This window comes from Bubalus kerabau, chromosome 8 (assembly GCF_029407905.1).
Source record: "Bubalus kerabau isolate K-KA32 ecotype Philippines breed swamp buffalo chromosome 8, PCC_UOA_SB_1v2, whole genome shotgun sequence".
NCBI lineage: Eukaryota > Metazoa > Chordata > Mammalia > Artiodactyla > Bovidae > Bubalus > Bubalus kerabau.
Window position 1 is genome coordinate 60,969,207 of NC_073631.1, and position 17,033 is coordinate 60,986,239.

The following is a 17,033-nucleotide window of genomic DNA, read 5'->3' on the forward strand; positions in this document are numbered from 1 at the left end:
CTGGGATGAGGAGAAGGGCAGAGTTCAGTAGATCACTAATTCCACTCATCACTCACTTGTAGACACACAGCAAGATTCTGGGGGTCAGAATTATACAGAGTGAAGTAAGCCAGAAGGAAAAACACCAATACAGTATACTAACGCATATATATGGAATTTAGAAAGATGGTAACAATAACCCTGTGTACGAGACAGCAAAAGAGACACTGATGTATAGAACAGTCTTATGGACTCTGTGGGAGAGGGAGAGGGTGGGAAGATTTGGGAGAATGGCATTGAAACATGTAAAATATCATGTATGAAACGAGTTGCCAGTCCAGGTTTGATGCACGATACTGGATGCTTGGGGCTAGTGCACTGGGACGACCCAGAGGGATGGTATGGGGAGGGAGGAGGGAGGAGGGTTCAGGCTGGGGAACACATGTATACCTGTGGTGGATTCGTTTTGATATTTGGCAAAACTAATACAATTATGTAAAGTTTAAAAATAAAATAAAATAAAATAAAAAAAAGGAATTATCTCCAGCCACAAACCACACAAAACAGATCTTGTATATCAGAAACACAATGGAAAGAAATGATATTTCTAAAAGACCATTTAAAGGGCATTCTATCTATCTGTGCTGCCAGGTAATCCAAGTACTTATCACTGGAATAAGTTAGACCAACTCATTGGACATGAGTTGGAGCAAACTCTGGGAGATTGTGAAAGACAGGGAAGTCGGTCACTCTGCAGGTCATAGGGTCACAAAAAGTCAGACATGACTTAGAGACTGAACAACTAGACTACATACAAGATGACGTTGCCTTAATCTCTTACAGAACAGAATTCAACTAATTGCCAGCAAATTGAATTGTTCTACAGTCTTTTGGGTGGAACCTACTTCCATGCACACTGTCCATTTTGAGGCTTTAAGCATCTTGTGGCAAAGCCCACGTCTGAGAGCTTGTAGAAATTTACTCAGACAAAAACTTAGTTTCCCTTAAGAAAACCAGGATTCTCCCTCCCCTCCTTTGAGGGTTGTGTAAGTTAGCTATCCGAGAGTCACCAGGAAGAAGAAAACATACCATGTGTGTTCTCCACAGGAATCATCTTGGCCCTCGGAGCTGTCATTTTTATGGACCTTCTCTTGTTTCTGGTTCATTGTTTTGAAAGCCTCCTCATTTTCTTTTGGAAAAAAGGAATAAAAGAGGGATGGAAGTAGGGAGAGATAGTTAGAAAGAGGCTGGATGCCAGAAAACCACCCACCGTTTTAGATCTGGTATTACCGTCTTTAAATATCTGCAAAGATGAATATTTACCAGGAGGATAAATGTCACCAGAGTTTTGGCTCAGTCCTAGGTGGGATGGGACCCATCTAGGATCTCACCATCTGGCAGGAAAGACAGAGTTTACCATGGCTGAGAGTGGCTGCATCTACCATGGCAGCAGGGCTGGCAATGGCTATTGAAACCTTCTTGTCCCAAATCCTCTCCTACCAATGGCCCTCTAGGTTGTCTCAGTACTGTCTGCCCAATGGTCTAAGCATGGTTTAAAACAATGTCAACAACAGTAAAGACTTTTATACCTCTCCTCTCATGTATTTATGCAAACTGTTTTATCTCCTACATAAAAATAGCCTGTAAAACATGAGCTACTACAGAGAACACCAGTCAACAACCAAGGCATCGTCAGTAAGTCATCCTCCACTGTGGTTTATTGTGGATACTGTGAGTTTCTCACTCTCCAAATTATATTCAAGTATTTCATCACCTGCTTAATCAAGCTGCAAAATAAGGAGTTAGACCACTTCAACTCCAGTGATTTGATTATGTGGTGAAGAGACTGGTGCATAAACATTAATCCTGGGAAATTAATTCATGAAAATTAGCTGGAGATATCCCTAGAGGCCTGTTTTGTATCTATTTCTGCATAAAATAGTTACAAAAAAATTGAACTAACTACTTACTCAAAGAGTCTAGGGGGGACTAGAATGATTATGCATGATTCTATAGTTATCTAGAGAGAATTGTGAAGATGCCATGAAGTGACCTGAAAATGCATTCTGATTGAAGCTCAGTCTTGAACAGGGAAATTGCTTTGAAATGATTAAAGTTAAAATTGTTGGTTATAAGGAAAACACTTGTCCTAGAATGAGGCCTTTAGATGAGAGAATCTCATTTGGAATCTTTTGTAATAGCTTTCCTTTTCAATGGCAAAATTTTGGGTTGTATCAACCTATCACATCGTCTCAAACTTGCACCTCAGTGGAGGGTATGGAGGATTAGGAGGATGCTCTAGACAAAAATCTGGCAGGAGATGTCATTGGGTAAAGATCTACCCTCAGGAGAGAGGTTGCCAGCATCCCTGGGAGGCAGCTTAGGTGCATTGGCTCAGAGGAAACTTCCCAAGGCACGACCACAGCCTCTGCTGCCAGGCTCCTTCTTATCTCTGCTCTATCGGGTTGTATTTTGATGCTCTGTTTAAATATCTCTCTCTCTTTTCAGATAGTGAGATCCTAGATGGGGTCCCATCCCACCTAGGACTGAGCCAAAACTCTGGTGACATTTATCCTCTTTGGTAAATATTCATTTTTGCAGATATTTAAAGACGGTAATACCAGATCTGAAACCTCGGAGGGCAGATACTTCAGAAATCAGATTGTTTGGATGTTGGGAAGGTAGTGTCAGTGTGTACAAACAGCAGCTGAACGATATCTATACCGTAATGTAATGCTCCCAGTAGAGTCTGGGGTAATGTCTATAATCAAGCACATTAATATTTCTGGAGCAAAAATTATGAAAGGCACACTGAGGGGATAAATAAAGGGTATGATTTTCTAACGGTTTGGGTCACGTCTGGTTTTTGCTACTAGAGATTACACAACAGTGAATTTTTGGAGCTTGTTGGATTTTGGAATTGCAGATAAGGTGTTGTCAGCCTGTACTGCATCTTTAGGAAGAGAAGTGTTCTCATCTAAGGGAACTATTCCCCAACACAAGGACCCTTCCTCTTGCTGTTTCAAGGAGCAAAAAGAGAACAGTGCTGGGTTCTTTTCTGGATGGCAATGTGTCCTCATAACTGGTGCTGCTATCTGGGGCCCTGTGGGAGGGGGCAATGGAAGTGGTTCATTCCACACATGTAAAGCTTTCTCATTGTGCTGCTTCTGCGCCTTCTACTTTATCAGCTACTGCTTCCCCTCTTCTCCACTTTTCTAGTTTTCCTTCTCTCCTCATTTACTAGTAAATATATTTTTTTGCTTAGGTCTTAGGAGTCTTGATATTTTCCTTGTTTGTCTTCTGCATGATTCTTTGGTACACAGCCCTCCTGCCACTCATTCACCTCAACAGCCAAAGCGCTGAGTTGTTTGTTTGTCTTGGAGTAGATGTCCGTCAGTGCTTGCTTAGAGTGGAAGCAGTCTCCCTGCATGTTTTTGTTTGGAGAACTATGTTTTATCTGCTCGGTGCTGTGTTGATAAGCATCTTGGGAATGTGTGCTGGATGACAAGCCACTACTCTTCTCTTCTTGACCCTTGTCTACTGCGATAGACAGTGTTAATGAAATGTCAAATCTGTATATATTAATCCATGTGTAAGAATCAAGTAGGTTGCAGCATTTCTATCCTTCAGACTTTTAAAAAAATAATTTTTCATAATATTTTGAAACAGTGTTCTTGCTTATTTTTCCATATGATACATTTTTGCCTGTCTTTATTTCTAACTGTTCACTTTACTTAGGCCGTACATCTGCTTTTTTGTTCATATATTCAAGAAAATTCACTTCTGTGCTACCTGATAAGGGAATTATCTTGCTCTCCTCAACCTTTCTCTCTTTCTCAGTCTTGTAGGTTATTTTGAAGTGACTGCTTTTAGTGTGGATGTTGTTGTGTAATACTGACATGACCAGAAAGTGGTGACCGCAGAGGTAGGCTGAGGAAGGAGTCCCTGCACAGTCGGGGCATCCTTCTCTGTGGAGCTGAGTGTCACCGACACCCATGAAGGAAGCGATCTTGCTCTGTCTCTTCTCTGTAATACATCATTCTATCCAGTGCTTGATGGCGCTGTGTTTTCCTTCATGACTCGGACACCAAGATGCAGTGAGCGAGGTGTCAGATGTCTATTCCTGGTGGCTGGCGTTGTGATGATCTCTGCTGTCCTCCATCTAGCTAGAGTCCTTCCAGGGGATTAGTACCTCGTGTACAATGCCCTGCTCCTTCAGGATTCATCACCAGTGCATGGGACTCTGCCCTACACTCCCCACCTGCAGCATCATATTGAACCACATTACCAAAGAGCCAGCTCCGAGTGCAGTCCCATGTTCATAGTGGCCTGCTTTCCACGTACCGTCCCATCCCTGGTCTTAGCAGTAGGTATAGAGACAAAATCCTCTCTTGTGGTGCTCCAGTCCAGAAACAGCCGAAGTGCTCTGTCAGGGTACCGCTGAGTAGTGTTCCCTGGCTGCCACTGTGAGCAGACTAGAGCGGATGCTGTATTCAGGAAAACTGTCATGTGTGGAAGAGGACAAACAGCCAGGATTCTGGTCTATTACTCAAAACATCAATGGTACTTATCCCAGGAGAATGAAGACCAGGCATTATAAGTTTCTCTCCTTCCTAATCTTGTTCATTTGTTTTTGAGGTAAATGGGGGTCACCAGAGGCAATCCAAGCCAATTTTCTTTGCCTGTGTAATATATTTTAAAAATTCTTAATCTGCAGTGAATATAAACATTTAAAATGTATGCATTACATATGTTTGTTTTTAAATTCCATACTGTACCTTTTAAAAATTATTTTGAGACTGCACTGAAGATCTATATTGAGAACGGTATCACAGTCATTTGGTAGCACTAGTTGATGGTCAGTCCATTTTGGCACGTCGTCTGTGAAGCTCTCATGCCTAAATAATATTGTTTTCCAGAAAACTGTGGATGTTTCTCTTAAGTTAGGGAATTTCTTTGATGACCAGATCAGAAAATGTAGCATTTCCAGATTGAAGACTTCCTCCTTAATGAACATTCACTCATTCAACAAATATTTGTTGCTGACAAGTAGTTTCTAATCTTGTACAAACACTGCTCTTTTCAGAAAACCTTTTTATCAAATAACCTTGGGAGTTCTGTGCTTCATCTCATTTCCCATTTCTCTCCTGACCCTGGTTCTAGTTCTGAACATCTTTTTAAAAAGGAGTTGCATGATCAGTCATTTTCTTTCTTTCTTAGTTTCTTTTCTGTGTTTCCTCTCTGCCCTATCCTGGTAGCTCAGCTGGTAAAGAATCCGCCTGCAGTGCAGGAGACCCTGCTTCCATGCCTGGGTCGGAAAGATCCACTGGAGAAGTGATAGGCTACCCGCTCCAGTATTCTGGCCTGGAGAGTTCCATGAACTGTATGGTCCATGGGGTTGCAAAGAATCCGGACACAACTGAGTGACTTTCACTTTCACTTTCTTTCTGCCCTATCTCTAGACTTATGTGCTTATGTTAGTCCTTGGTCAGCAATGACCAGTACAAAGTAATTGATTTTATTTTTATTATTTTACCGCCGTACTCACAGCTTTTTCTTGCAAGCTCTTACTTCAAGGGAGGGTGTCCTGAAGCCAAAAGCTGGAAGAGTGTTCTGTAAACTGTAGTCCTGTGGTAAAGAGTGAAAGGAACCAGAGTAACACATCTCTGCCCCTGGCACTTGAATCAAAATCTGGGCCCATGAAGGCTGTGTCTATCAGATGCCAAAATAACTTCTCAGTGGAGCCAAGTCAATCAAAGACAGTCAATTCACTGTAATTTTAGTCCATGTGGTTTCTTGGCATCATGTGGACCAAATAAACCAATTGACTGACAACACTGATTACTTTCCAACCAGTAATCCTGGTGTTTTCCAGAGAAGGGATTGCTAAAGAAGGAGCAGGACTATACAGCGGGTGTTTATAATGATCCCCTGGATACAAAATAAAGTAGAACTTTGGATCTAAAAAATAACAATTTGAGCTTTACCTAACATTTGCTTTTATAGAGTGTTAATACTAATATATGTATTGATTATTTTGATATAATTTTATATATTTTATATTTACATATTATATGGATAATTTTAAATATGTGAATACAAGTATTTTTGCTGGTGGGGTACACAGTCAAACTTGTTTGCTTGTTATTCTAGATCCTTGATTCTCCATCTTTAGGCAACAGAGTTTTGTAAACGCTCCTAAATACATGTAAATGGACCTATTTTCTCATTCAGTAGATACTAAAAATACAATAATATGCTAAGGGTTTATAATGTTTTATTTAATATAGTTTTAGTGCTCTGTTTTAAAATTTACTATAAAAGTGAATTCCTCTAGCCTAAGAATATTGTGAATCTATTGGAGGAGACACATCTACATAGGGTCACGAAAGAGCAAAGAGACAGGAGAATCGGGTACCAATAAAATATTAGGTTGGTCGGTCAGAGTATTTAAGCTATTGAAAAAAATTGTGTATGCATAAACATCTCTCTCTCTCCCCCCTTAATAACAGAGTTTTTTTTTCCCCCCTTTTCTCATCCTCCTTAGTTCCCCTATTTTGGGTGAATATTGGACTATCTCAGGAACTGGATTCCAGCAATGTTTATTTTATTTATGTCTGTATTGGTTTGGTAGGGCTGCCATAACAAAATGCCACAGACTGCAGGGCTTAAGCAACAAATTTTCTCACAGTTCTGGAGCCTAGAAGTCCAAGATCATAGTGTTGGTGAGTCTGGTTTCTTCCAAGGCCTCTCTCATTGGCATGCAAGTGGCTATACTTCTGCTATGTCCCCACATAGTCTTTCCTTTGTCCACATGCAACTCTGTTATCTCTGTGTGTGTCTTAATCTCCTTTTCTTGCAATCATACCATCAGATCGGGTTAGGACCAAGGCCCTATCTCCAAATACGGTCACATTCTGAGGTGTTTGGGGTTAGAGCTTCAACATAGCAATTTGGGGGAACACAATTCAGTCCATAATGTGCATTTCTTTTTGATAAATCTACTTATTACAGGAAAGTATGTGGGACTCAGCAATATCAAGAAGAAGTATGATTAGGGTGACCATATCTTGATTTGTCCATGAAGGTCCTGAACAAATTTTTATCCTGACTTAATTTAAAAAGTGCCCCCATTGGCTGTCAGAAGTCTCTCATTTGTATGATAAATGATATTGTATGATAAATTATATTGTAATCCTGTTGTAGAGTTCTCAGAGCCAGAAGGCATGTATCCAAAAACTGTGTGGTTGGACCTAGGTTTCCTCAACTATGAAGTAGAGACCATAGTAGTACCTGCATCAGGCTTATTAAGAGAATTAAATGAGGCCGTATGTACGATTCGTTCAGAACTCTGCCCTGAGTATAGTCAGCACTGTGTGTGTGACCCTGAGTAAGCACAGAGGACATGTTTGTCAGGTGTGACTATATTTGTCAGGTGTAATGGTTAATTTTGTGTGTCAACTTGGCTGGGCCCAAGTGCCCAGATATTTGGTCAAACATTATTCTGGATGTTTCTATGAGAGTCGTTTTGGATATAATTTACATTTAAATGGTGGACTTTGAAAGCAGGTTGGATAAGTCACACTCACATATTGGAGATCAGTCAGTTGAAGGCCTGAAGAGAACAAAGGGCTGGCATTCCCTCAACAAGGGAAGAATTTACCAGCAGATTACCTTTGAACTTCAACTCTTTCCTGAGTCCCTAGCCTACTGGTCTTCTGCATCAGATTTTGGACGTACCAACCTCCATAACTGTGTGAGCTAATTTCTTAATTCTGTTTTTATATATACCCACATCTTATTAGTTGTTTCTCTGGAGGACCACCCCTAACACAGTATGTGTGGACACCAAAGCTGTACCTGAAAAGAACTTATAATTATTCAAAGTTTAATGTATTTCTGGATTTTTATGCCCTTTTAAATTCACTGTGTTCTTTGCATGTCTATGTACATACCAATAAAAAAGATCATATGACAAGATAGCTAAGAGAGTGACTAGGCACTTTCTATATTAATCACAGTCTTTAAAAAACATATATTCTGCATTCACATACCATGTTTGAAAATGATACTGACATTATCCATCTGTGGGAATTTTCACCATTATTTATAATTATGAAGATGAATCATTTTTTTCAGGAAGTGAGAGTAGCATCTTTAATAAATGGAATAAAATTATAATAGGTTTTGGTAAAATGAATGATTTAAAAGAAAAAAAAAAAAAAAAAAACTGAATCACTATGTTAAAACTGAGCTCCAAAACTAGGAAATCAGGCAAATATGTTGGCAAGAGTTCAGCCAAGTTAAAAGACTGGCAGATCAAACCTTAGGAAAAAAGTTAAACAAGTTGGAAAAGCAAATAAAGGCTTGAGGAACAACCGAGCAGCAGCTATCAAATCTAAAAAGGGTTACTGTGGAGGGGATGGAGACCAGCTGTTCTCTAGCTTAGCTGAGCCCAGACAAGAACAAAAATAGATAAGAACGGCAGTGTGGCAGACCATTTAGAGCTAGGCTTCTGCAGTTAATTTGGTTAGAATGGTTACTTAGGATGTTCCAAATATACTTAAAAGTCTTTAGAGTTGGTTAGGTTTACCTTTTCTTGGTGTGAAGCCAAGTGGAAAACCCAGATCTAGATTTCTCGTGGGGTTAATCAGGATTGCCTGGGTGTGGGGGTAGAGCTTTTGTAAAAACCACAGGCTCCATTTCTATGAAATGATAGGAAGTGGTTTCCAGGATGTGCTGTTAAGAATAAAAGTACCATCAAAAGGGAATATGCATAACAGTAGCTACCTTCAGTATGAGAAATAGGGAAATAATGTGTATGTGTGTGTGTGTATAAGAATATGTACACATAATATATAGAGACATAATATGTACACATAAAAATATAGATATACACAGATAGATAAAAACTGATAAATATGTGTATTTGGTTTTCTTTACTGGAAAAGAAGGATAAGCCAGAAATTAATATAGTTATCCTACTAGAGAGGTAAGGTAGCAGATACTGGAATTTCTCTGTGTGCATTTTTGTTAGTTTATTAGTTTCCTATTGCTGCTGTAATAAATCACAAGTTTAGTGGCTTAAGACAACATGAGTGTATAATTTTACAGTTCTGGAGGTCAGAAGTCCAAAATGGGTCTCACTGGGCTAAAATTCAGGTGTCAGCAGGGCTGGCTTCATTCTGGAAGCTCTAGGGGATAATGTGTTTCCTTGCCAGCTTGCAGAGTCCACCTGCATTCCTTGGCTCATGGCCCTGTTTGACATCTGCATCCTCAAATCTCCCTTTGAATCTGATCCTTCTACCTAGCTAGTTTACATTTAAGACCTTTGTGATTACACATGTCCATGGGCTCATATAGGATAGTCTTCTTATCCTCAGATCAACTGATTAGTAACCTTAATTTCCATTTTGTCCTGACATATCCCATATTCACCATGTCTGGGGGACTGGTGTGTGTACGTCTTTGGTGTGTGTGGGGGCATATTCTGCATGCCATACCTTCTGAACCATTTAAATGTTTATTCACAAATAAAGCTGAATCAAAAAGGATAACAAAAGTGAACTCTAAAATTGAATACAAATAGAAACAAATGGGCTTAACCATATATCAAAAGGAAACATAATTGTATTGGGGAGGATACAGACTAGATTCAAGCAAGCTTTTCTGAACACAGGACTGTGCTAATATACTGGAATTATTTTAAAGACCGAAATAATTACAAAGAAATCTCGATTTTTACTGAATAAATTTGTTGTAGGTATTATTTATAGTGAACTTAAAACTACCTTTTTGTATGTATTGTAGGGTAGTGTAAATGTTGTTAAGGGGAGACAGAACATTCACTATGGAATAAGGGAGGCAGAAATTTGGAATGCAGGAAGGTGAGAAGGATGCCTGTGGTATGGGGCTTTTTACGTCCATCCCCTGAAATGGCATAGATTGACACCACCAGGAGCAAGCAGCACATCTACCACCTGATCTTGGTTTCTAAACAGCATTCCTTGGTAAAAGACAGCAAAGCCTCCTTAAAGAGATGTCTAATTTCAGATGGAACAGGTTTAAAGTACAAGGGGGTCTTCCCTGATGTCCAGTGGTTAAGAATCTGCCTTGCAATGCAGGAGACATGGGTTAAATCCCTGGTCAGGGAACTAAGATCCCACATGTCTTGGAGTAACTAAGCCTACCTGCTGCAATTACTGAAGCCCACATACCACAACCAAGATCCAGCACAGCCAAATAAATAATATATAAACAATAAAATAAAGTTTTAAAAAATAAAGTACAATCGAAAAAGCAAGAGGGTTCCAGGAAAACATCTATTTCTGCTTTATTGACTATGCCAAAGCCCTTGACTGTGTGGATCACAATAAACTGTGGAAAATTCTGAGAGAGATGGGAATACCAGACCGCCTGACCTGCCTCTTGAGAAACCTGTATGCAGGTCAGGAAGCAACAGTTAGAACTGGACATGGAACAACAGACTGGTTCCAAATAGGAAAAGGAGTACATCAAGGCTGTACATTGTCACCTGCTTATTTAACTTATATGCAGAGTACATCATGAGAAATGCTGGGCTGGATGAAGTACAAGCTGGAATCAGGATTGCTGGGAGAAATATCAATAACCTCAGATGCAGATGACACCACCCTTAGGGCAGAAAGTGAAGAACTAAAGAGCCTCTTGATGAAAGTGAAAGAGGAGAGTGAAAAAGTTGGCTTAAAGCTCAAGATTCAGGAAACAAAGATCATGGCATCTGGTCCCATCACATGGCAAATAGATGGGAAAACAGTGGAAACAGTGGCTGACTTTATTTTGGGGGGCTCCAAGATTGCTGAAGATGGTGATTGCAGCCATGAAATTAACAGATGCTTAGTCCTTGGAAGGAAAGTTATGACCAACCTAGACAGCATATTAAAAAGCAGAGACATTATTTTGTCAACAAATGTCCATCAAGTCAAGGCTATGGTTTTTCCAGTAGTCATGTATGGATGTGAGAGTTGGACTATAAAGAAAGCTGAGCACAGAAGAATTGATGTTTTTGAACTGTGGTGTTGGAGAAGACTCTTGAGAGTCCCTTGGACTTCAAGGAGATCCAACTAGTCCATCCTAAAGGAAATCAGTCCTGGGTGTTCATTGGAAGGACTAATGTTGAAGCTGAAACTCCAATATTTTGGCCACCTGATGTGAAGTGACTCATTTTAAAAGACCCTGATGTTGGGAAAGATTGAAGGCAGGAGAAGGGGATGGCAGAAGATGAGATGGTTAGATGGCATCACCGATTCAATGGTCATGAGTTTGGGTAAACTCCAGGAGTTGGTGATGGACAGGGAGGCCTGGCATGCTGCAGTTCATCGGGTTGCAGAGAGTCAGACATGACTGAGCGACTGAACTAAAAGCCAACAATACCTAGTGGGATCAAAAAGTTATGATGTGCTCAAAGATTCATGGAGACATGTCCAAAAATTAACAACTTTCACTGGCCTAATGTAGAATATTTGAGTATCAAACAAACCAAAAGGTAGTAAGATTTTGAATTTTAAAAGGGATCTTTTATATTAAAATATAGGCATTTGAGTTTGGTAGGGACAGAACTTTTTAAGAGAAAATGGAAACTAATAAATATAATGAAATAATAAATTTGGAAAGCCACTTTTCTGTAATCATGAATGTAATAATTGTTTCAGGCAGGATAATGGATGTTAAATTTTAGATGGTTTCTAAATCTTCCTTCAGAGAGCAGTGAGATTATATTATTATTAATTACAAAGGGAAAATTATTAATTTATAATCAGATCAGATCAGATCAGTCACTCAGTCGTGTCTGACTCTTTGCGACCCCATGAATCGCAGCACACCAGGCCTCCCGGTCCATCACCAACTCCTGGAGTTTACTCAGACTCACATCCATCGAGTCTGTGATGCCATCCAGCCATCTCATCCTCTGTCGTCCCCTTCTCCTCTTGCCCCCAATACCTCCCAGCATCAGAGTCTTTTCCAATGAGTCAACTCTTCGCATGAGGTGGCCAAAGTACTGGAGTTTCAGCTTTAGCATCATTCCCTCCAAAGAAATCCCAGGGCTGATCTCCTTCAGAATGGACTGGTTGGATCTCCTTGCAGTCCAAGGGACTCTCAAGAGTCTTCTCCAACAACACCACAGTTCAAAAACATCAATTCTTCGGCGCTCAGCCTTCTTCACAGTCCAACTCTCACATCCATACATGACCACAGGAAAAACCATAGCCTTGACTAGACGAACCTTTGTTGACAAAGTAACGTCTCTGCTTTTGAATATGCTATCTAGGTTGGTCATAACTTTCCTTCCAAGAAGTAAGCGCCTTTGAATTTCATGGCTGCAGTCACCATCTGTAGTGATTTTGGAGCCCAGAAAAATGAAGTCTGACACTGTTTCCCCATCTATTTCCCATGAAGTGATGGGACCGGATGCCATGATCTTCGTTTTCTGAATGTTGAAATAGAGAAACCTGATCAATATCACCTTAAATGATCAAACAATAGTGAGGTGAACTGATATTTTGTGTCTCCTGATGTGATAAAATGGGAAGAATTATTGTTGTTTAGTCACTAAGACGTGGCCAATTCTTTGCGACCCCATGGACTACAGCCCACCAGGCTCTTCTGTCCAAGGGATTTCCCAGGCAAGAATAGTAGAATGGGTTGCCATTTCCTTCTCCAGGGGATCTTCCTGACTCAGGGTTTAAACCTGCATCTCTTGCATTGGCAGATAGAGTCTTGACTGCTGAGAGGCCTGGGAAGCTCCCAAAGATAGTAAGATTTTGAATTTAAAAAGGAATCTCTTATGTTAAAATATAAGCATTTGAGGTTGGCAGGAACAGCACTTTTTAAAGGAAGAATGAAGACTAGTAAATGTGAAAGAAATTAAAAAATTGGAAAACAACTCTTTTATAATCCTCCATGTAATAATTGTTTCAGGCAGCCTAATCAGTGGCTGTTAAAATTATTTTAGATGCTTTAGAAACCATCTTCCTTCAGAGAGCAGTGAGATATGTTATTAACATATGGGGCATTTACATGTTTCAAAATATCATCCCCTCAATTACTTTTTAGTTACAAAAGGAAAATGACTGATTTACAATAGAGAAACCTGATCAACATCACCTTAATCAAATGATCAAACTTCACATGACAACAATGGGATTAACCAATATTTTGTGCCTCCTGATGTGATAAAATGGGATGGGTACAATATCAGTTATATGATATTCTTGCCAAGAACACTTCATTTGACTCTAATCAGGAGGGGGAAATTGGGCAATTACAGATGTAGGACCTCACGATTAACCCAAATGTAAATGGAAGCATCACAGGGACAATCATGATGCAATTTGTGACCCTCAATTAAGAATTCTAAAAATAGAAGAGCTTTTATTTGGACAGCTAAAAATTGTATTGAACTGTATATTAAGTAATTTTATATCAATATTAAATACCTTGCATAAAAGTGTTCCTGTAAGAAAGAGTCGTCTTAGGATATATATGTTGAAGTATTTGGGGATAAATTCGGCATGGTGGCAACTTCAAGTGATTCAGGGAAAAGTATATGTGTACGAATACATATACAGACATAATGAGAAGGGAATGAAGGCAGCAAAATGTAAATAACTGGTAAATTTTGGTGACTAGAACTATTTTTTACACAAAATTTTCTAATTTTCTGTAGGTTTGATTTTTAAAGTAGCAACATGAAAAATTCCTTTATTGAGCCCATGGGCTTCTTGTTTCCCTTTGGGCTGATTTAGTTTATATTTCAAGTTGTTGTGAATGTTTTCTTTTTTTTTTTAATGTTTGTGGTTATCTCTTTGGAAGTGTCTCCCTTGACTTTCACATCTGAATCTCTGGGCAATGTGATTCTTCAAATGCATATAAACAGAACTTTAATGAAAGCAATGTTGTATGTCAATCTCTATGGAGCTCCAATTTATAGGAAAAACATTTGAAAATAAAATGGACACATAGTTACCTGGTTTAGTGATGATACTCAATATGAGTGTGTTTTATAATTTTCTACATCCCTTAAAATATTACTTGATGGCTGATTCCCACTAGCTGTTTTACACATGGAAGTGTATATATGTCACTCCTAATTCCATCCACACTCACCTTCCCTCCCTGTGTCCAAATATCCATTCTCTACATTTGCATCTCATCCCTGCCCTGAAAATAGGTTCATCTGTACCATTTTTCTAGAGTCCATATACATGCATTAATATATGATCATTGTTTTTCTCTTTCGGACTTTACTCTTTATGACAGACTCTAGGTTCATCCACATCTCTTCAATAAATGACCCAGTTTTGTTCCTTTCTATGGCTGAGTAATATTCCACTGTGGATGGGGAATGTGGGGGGTGGGGCAAGAGGGAGGAGATATAAATATACATATAGCTGATTCACTTCCTTGCACAGCAGAAAGTAACACAAAATTGTAAAGCAATTATACTGCAATACTGGATGGCTTTCCTGGTGGCTGAGGTGGTAAAGAATCTGCCTGCAGTACAGGAGACCTGGCTTTGATCCCTGGGGCAGGAAAATCCCATGGAGAAGGGCATGGCAACCCACTCCAGTATTCTTGCCTAGGAAATCCCATGGACAGAGTGGCTTGCTGGGCTACAGTCCATGGGATTGCAAAGAGCTGGATGTGACTGAGCAACTAACACTTTGATTTTTGATAGCACCAACAAAGGATACAGATTTCCATGCCCTCCCTCAGACCTGTGAAGGGTAACCTCTGAGCATAGGGCCTAGATCTGCATTTTCATCAGGTTTCCCACAGTCTTTTGAGCACTGAAGTTCCTGTTCCTGACACATCTTTAAGGGCCTCCTCCCTCTCAGGACTCAGTCTTACAACCTCTAGGGAAAGCTCCCTTCCCTTGTCTCCTCTTCCACCCTGGTACATCCTTTTACCGTCCGCAGTGATCTTCATAGATTTTCCTGCACTTATGATGGGGTTATGCCCTGAGAAGCCACTGAAGGTTAAAAGCATTTTAGGTAAAGAAAAAAACCTGCACTTAATTCTTCTAACCTATCTTAAACATGCTCAGAACATTAGAGATTAGCCTACAGTCGGAAAAATTACCTAAAACAAAAAGCCTATTTTGTAATAAAGTACTGAATATCTCATGCAAGGTGTTGAATACTGTACTGAAAGGGAAAAACAGAATGATTCTAAGTGTATAGGTTGTTTACCCTTGTGATTGGCCCAAAGCCACTGCCCAGCATTACAAGAGAGTATCAGTATCATATTGTATATTGCTAGCCTGGGAAAAATTAAAATTGGAAGTATTGTTTCTACTGAACACATCTCACTTTCACGCCATCATATACTAAAAAAAATCCTGAATCAAACCATCATCATCAGTTGAGGACCATATACTCGATTTTTTTCCTCCTTGTTTCCCACCTCTCTCCGTGAGCACTAAATTCACATTGCTCTGTATACTCTCTGTGGAAGCACCTTACCCAATCTCACACCTAACTCCTGCTACTCATCCAGTAGGTGGGACAGTATTTCTTTTTTTTTTTAAATTTTTATTTTTTAACTTTACAATATTGTATTGGTTTTGCCATATATTGAAATGAATCTGCCACAGGTATACATGTGTTCCCCATCCTGAACCCTCCTCCGTCCTCCCTCCCCATACCATCCCTCTGGGTCGTCCCATTGCACCAGCCCCAAGCATCCAGTATTCTTTTTTTAACAAAATATAGATTTTTTTAAGGGTATCTCTCCCCGCCCCCCACCCCCGCCAAAAAGTTTCTCTGAGATACTGGGAGCTCTGGCAGAAACTCTGGGAATGTAAACCAGATTCATACTCACTGGGGTTTTCAGCCTCTAAAAGCAGGACTATTATTAAGCCCTAAAGCCAGCCTCCGTGGCTTGGTAGCTTTGTGACTTAAGGAAATGGCAGCCTACTCTGGTATTCTCTTATGCAAAAAAGGGGATAATATCAGTACCTACCTCAAATAGTTGTATGAAACATATTTACGTATATAAAGAACCTATAAAAATCCCAATAAGTGTTTATTCTCTTAATCATCATCTTTCCATGAAATATCAGACCTGGATCAAATTCTGCTTTCAAGATGTTAATGATGATCCTATATAAAAGAATATCTTTCTTGCTTTCTTTGTGTCTCTCTTGGGTTCAGGTTTCCCTAGGACTCCTGCATGCCCATGCTACACATATCCTGTGGCCTCCAAAGCGCTGGCAGAAATTAGAGTCTGTTCTTCCTCCAGAGCGCTTGCCGGTTCAGAGTGACGAGGACTGCCTGCAAGGATCCCCCTAAGCTGCTGCCATGGAGAGGCACCACTGCCACCAATCACAGGAAGTGGGGTGGAGAAGAACGACACTGAAAAGGGCTAAGCTTCTTGCAAGAAATATTTCTATCACATTAAGATGATCTGTATTATTAGAGTTTTAAAATATTAAACAGTATTAAATGGCACCTGATTTTGTGTTAAATTGTAATGCTATGTTTCATGTCCCCAAAGTGCAGACTTTTGGAAATATGAAAATTTTATTCCCAAATGTCTCAAAGGGGATACATTTTGGATTTTTATGCGTACATGTTCTATTCATTGTTAAATTTTGATTTTGGAGCTTTCTGCTGGAAGAATATGAAAACTAATATTTGATGAAAGTAGATAACTATACATTTACTCTTAAGATGGAACATGAAGAAACATTATACACATAGTGATAGGAATTACATTATAATTGACAGTATCTACAGTGCAGTGAGTGCCAGCTAGGAAGAGCAGCAAACTATGATGCAAAAATAAAACATTGATTTGTTCAGGTACTGTTTTGGGTGTTTATCATTAAACTGGTATTAGTCCATTAATAAGGAATATATTCTTTCTTTTTGAAGTAAAGAATTAAAATATTGGGGAACCGGGTCTCTCAGTATTTTTACACAACCAAGTCTTTCTTACTGGCCCTCTTTTAATCCAGAATTTCTTAGTGATCTCACGCCTATTCACACTGATGAGTAAACTTATTTTTCAAT

The 17,033-nt window shown here is 39.5% G+C and overlaps 1 protein-coding gene across 6 annotated transcripts in view; it reads left to right on the top strand.

The window, feature by feature from the left end:
- IMMP2L (inner mitochondrial membrane peptidase subunit 2) overlaps window positions 1-16,824 on the top strand; it is a 984,232-nt gene extending 967,408 nt beyond the window's left edge. For 5 of the 6 annotated variants that reach the window (XR_008717859.1, XR_008717864.1, XR_008717876.1 and 2 more), the window contains one exon: window positions 16,173-16,824. Coding sequence is in view for 1 of the 6 variants with exons in the window: in XM_055590373.1 (XP_055446348.1) it covers window positions 16,173-16,310 (138 nt within the window). In the remaining 5 variants the exon portion in view is untranslated. The remainder of the gene's footprint in view (window positions 1-16,172) is intronic. The other variant, XR_008717879.1, reaches the window with a different exon arrangement.
- Window positions 16,825-17,033: the final 209 nt, after the last annotated feature.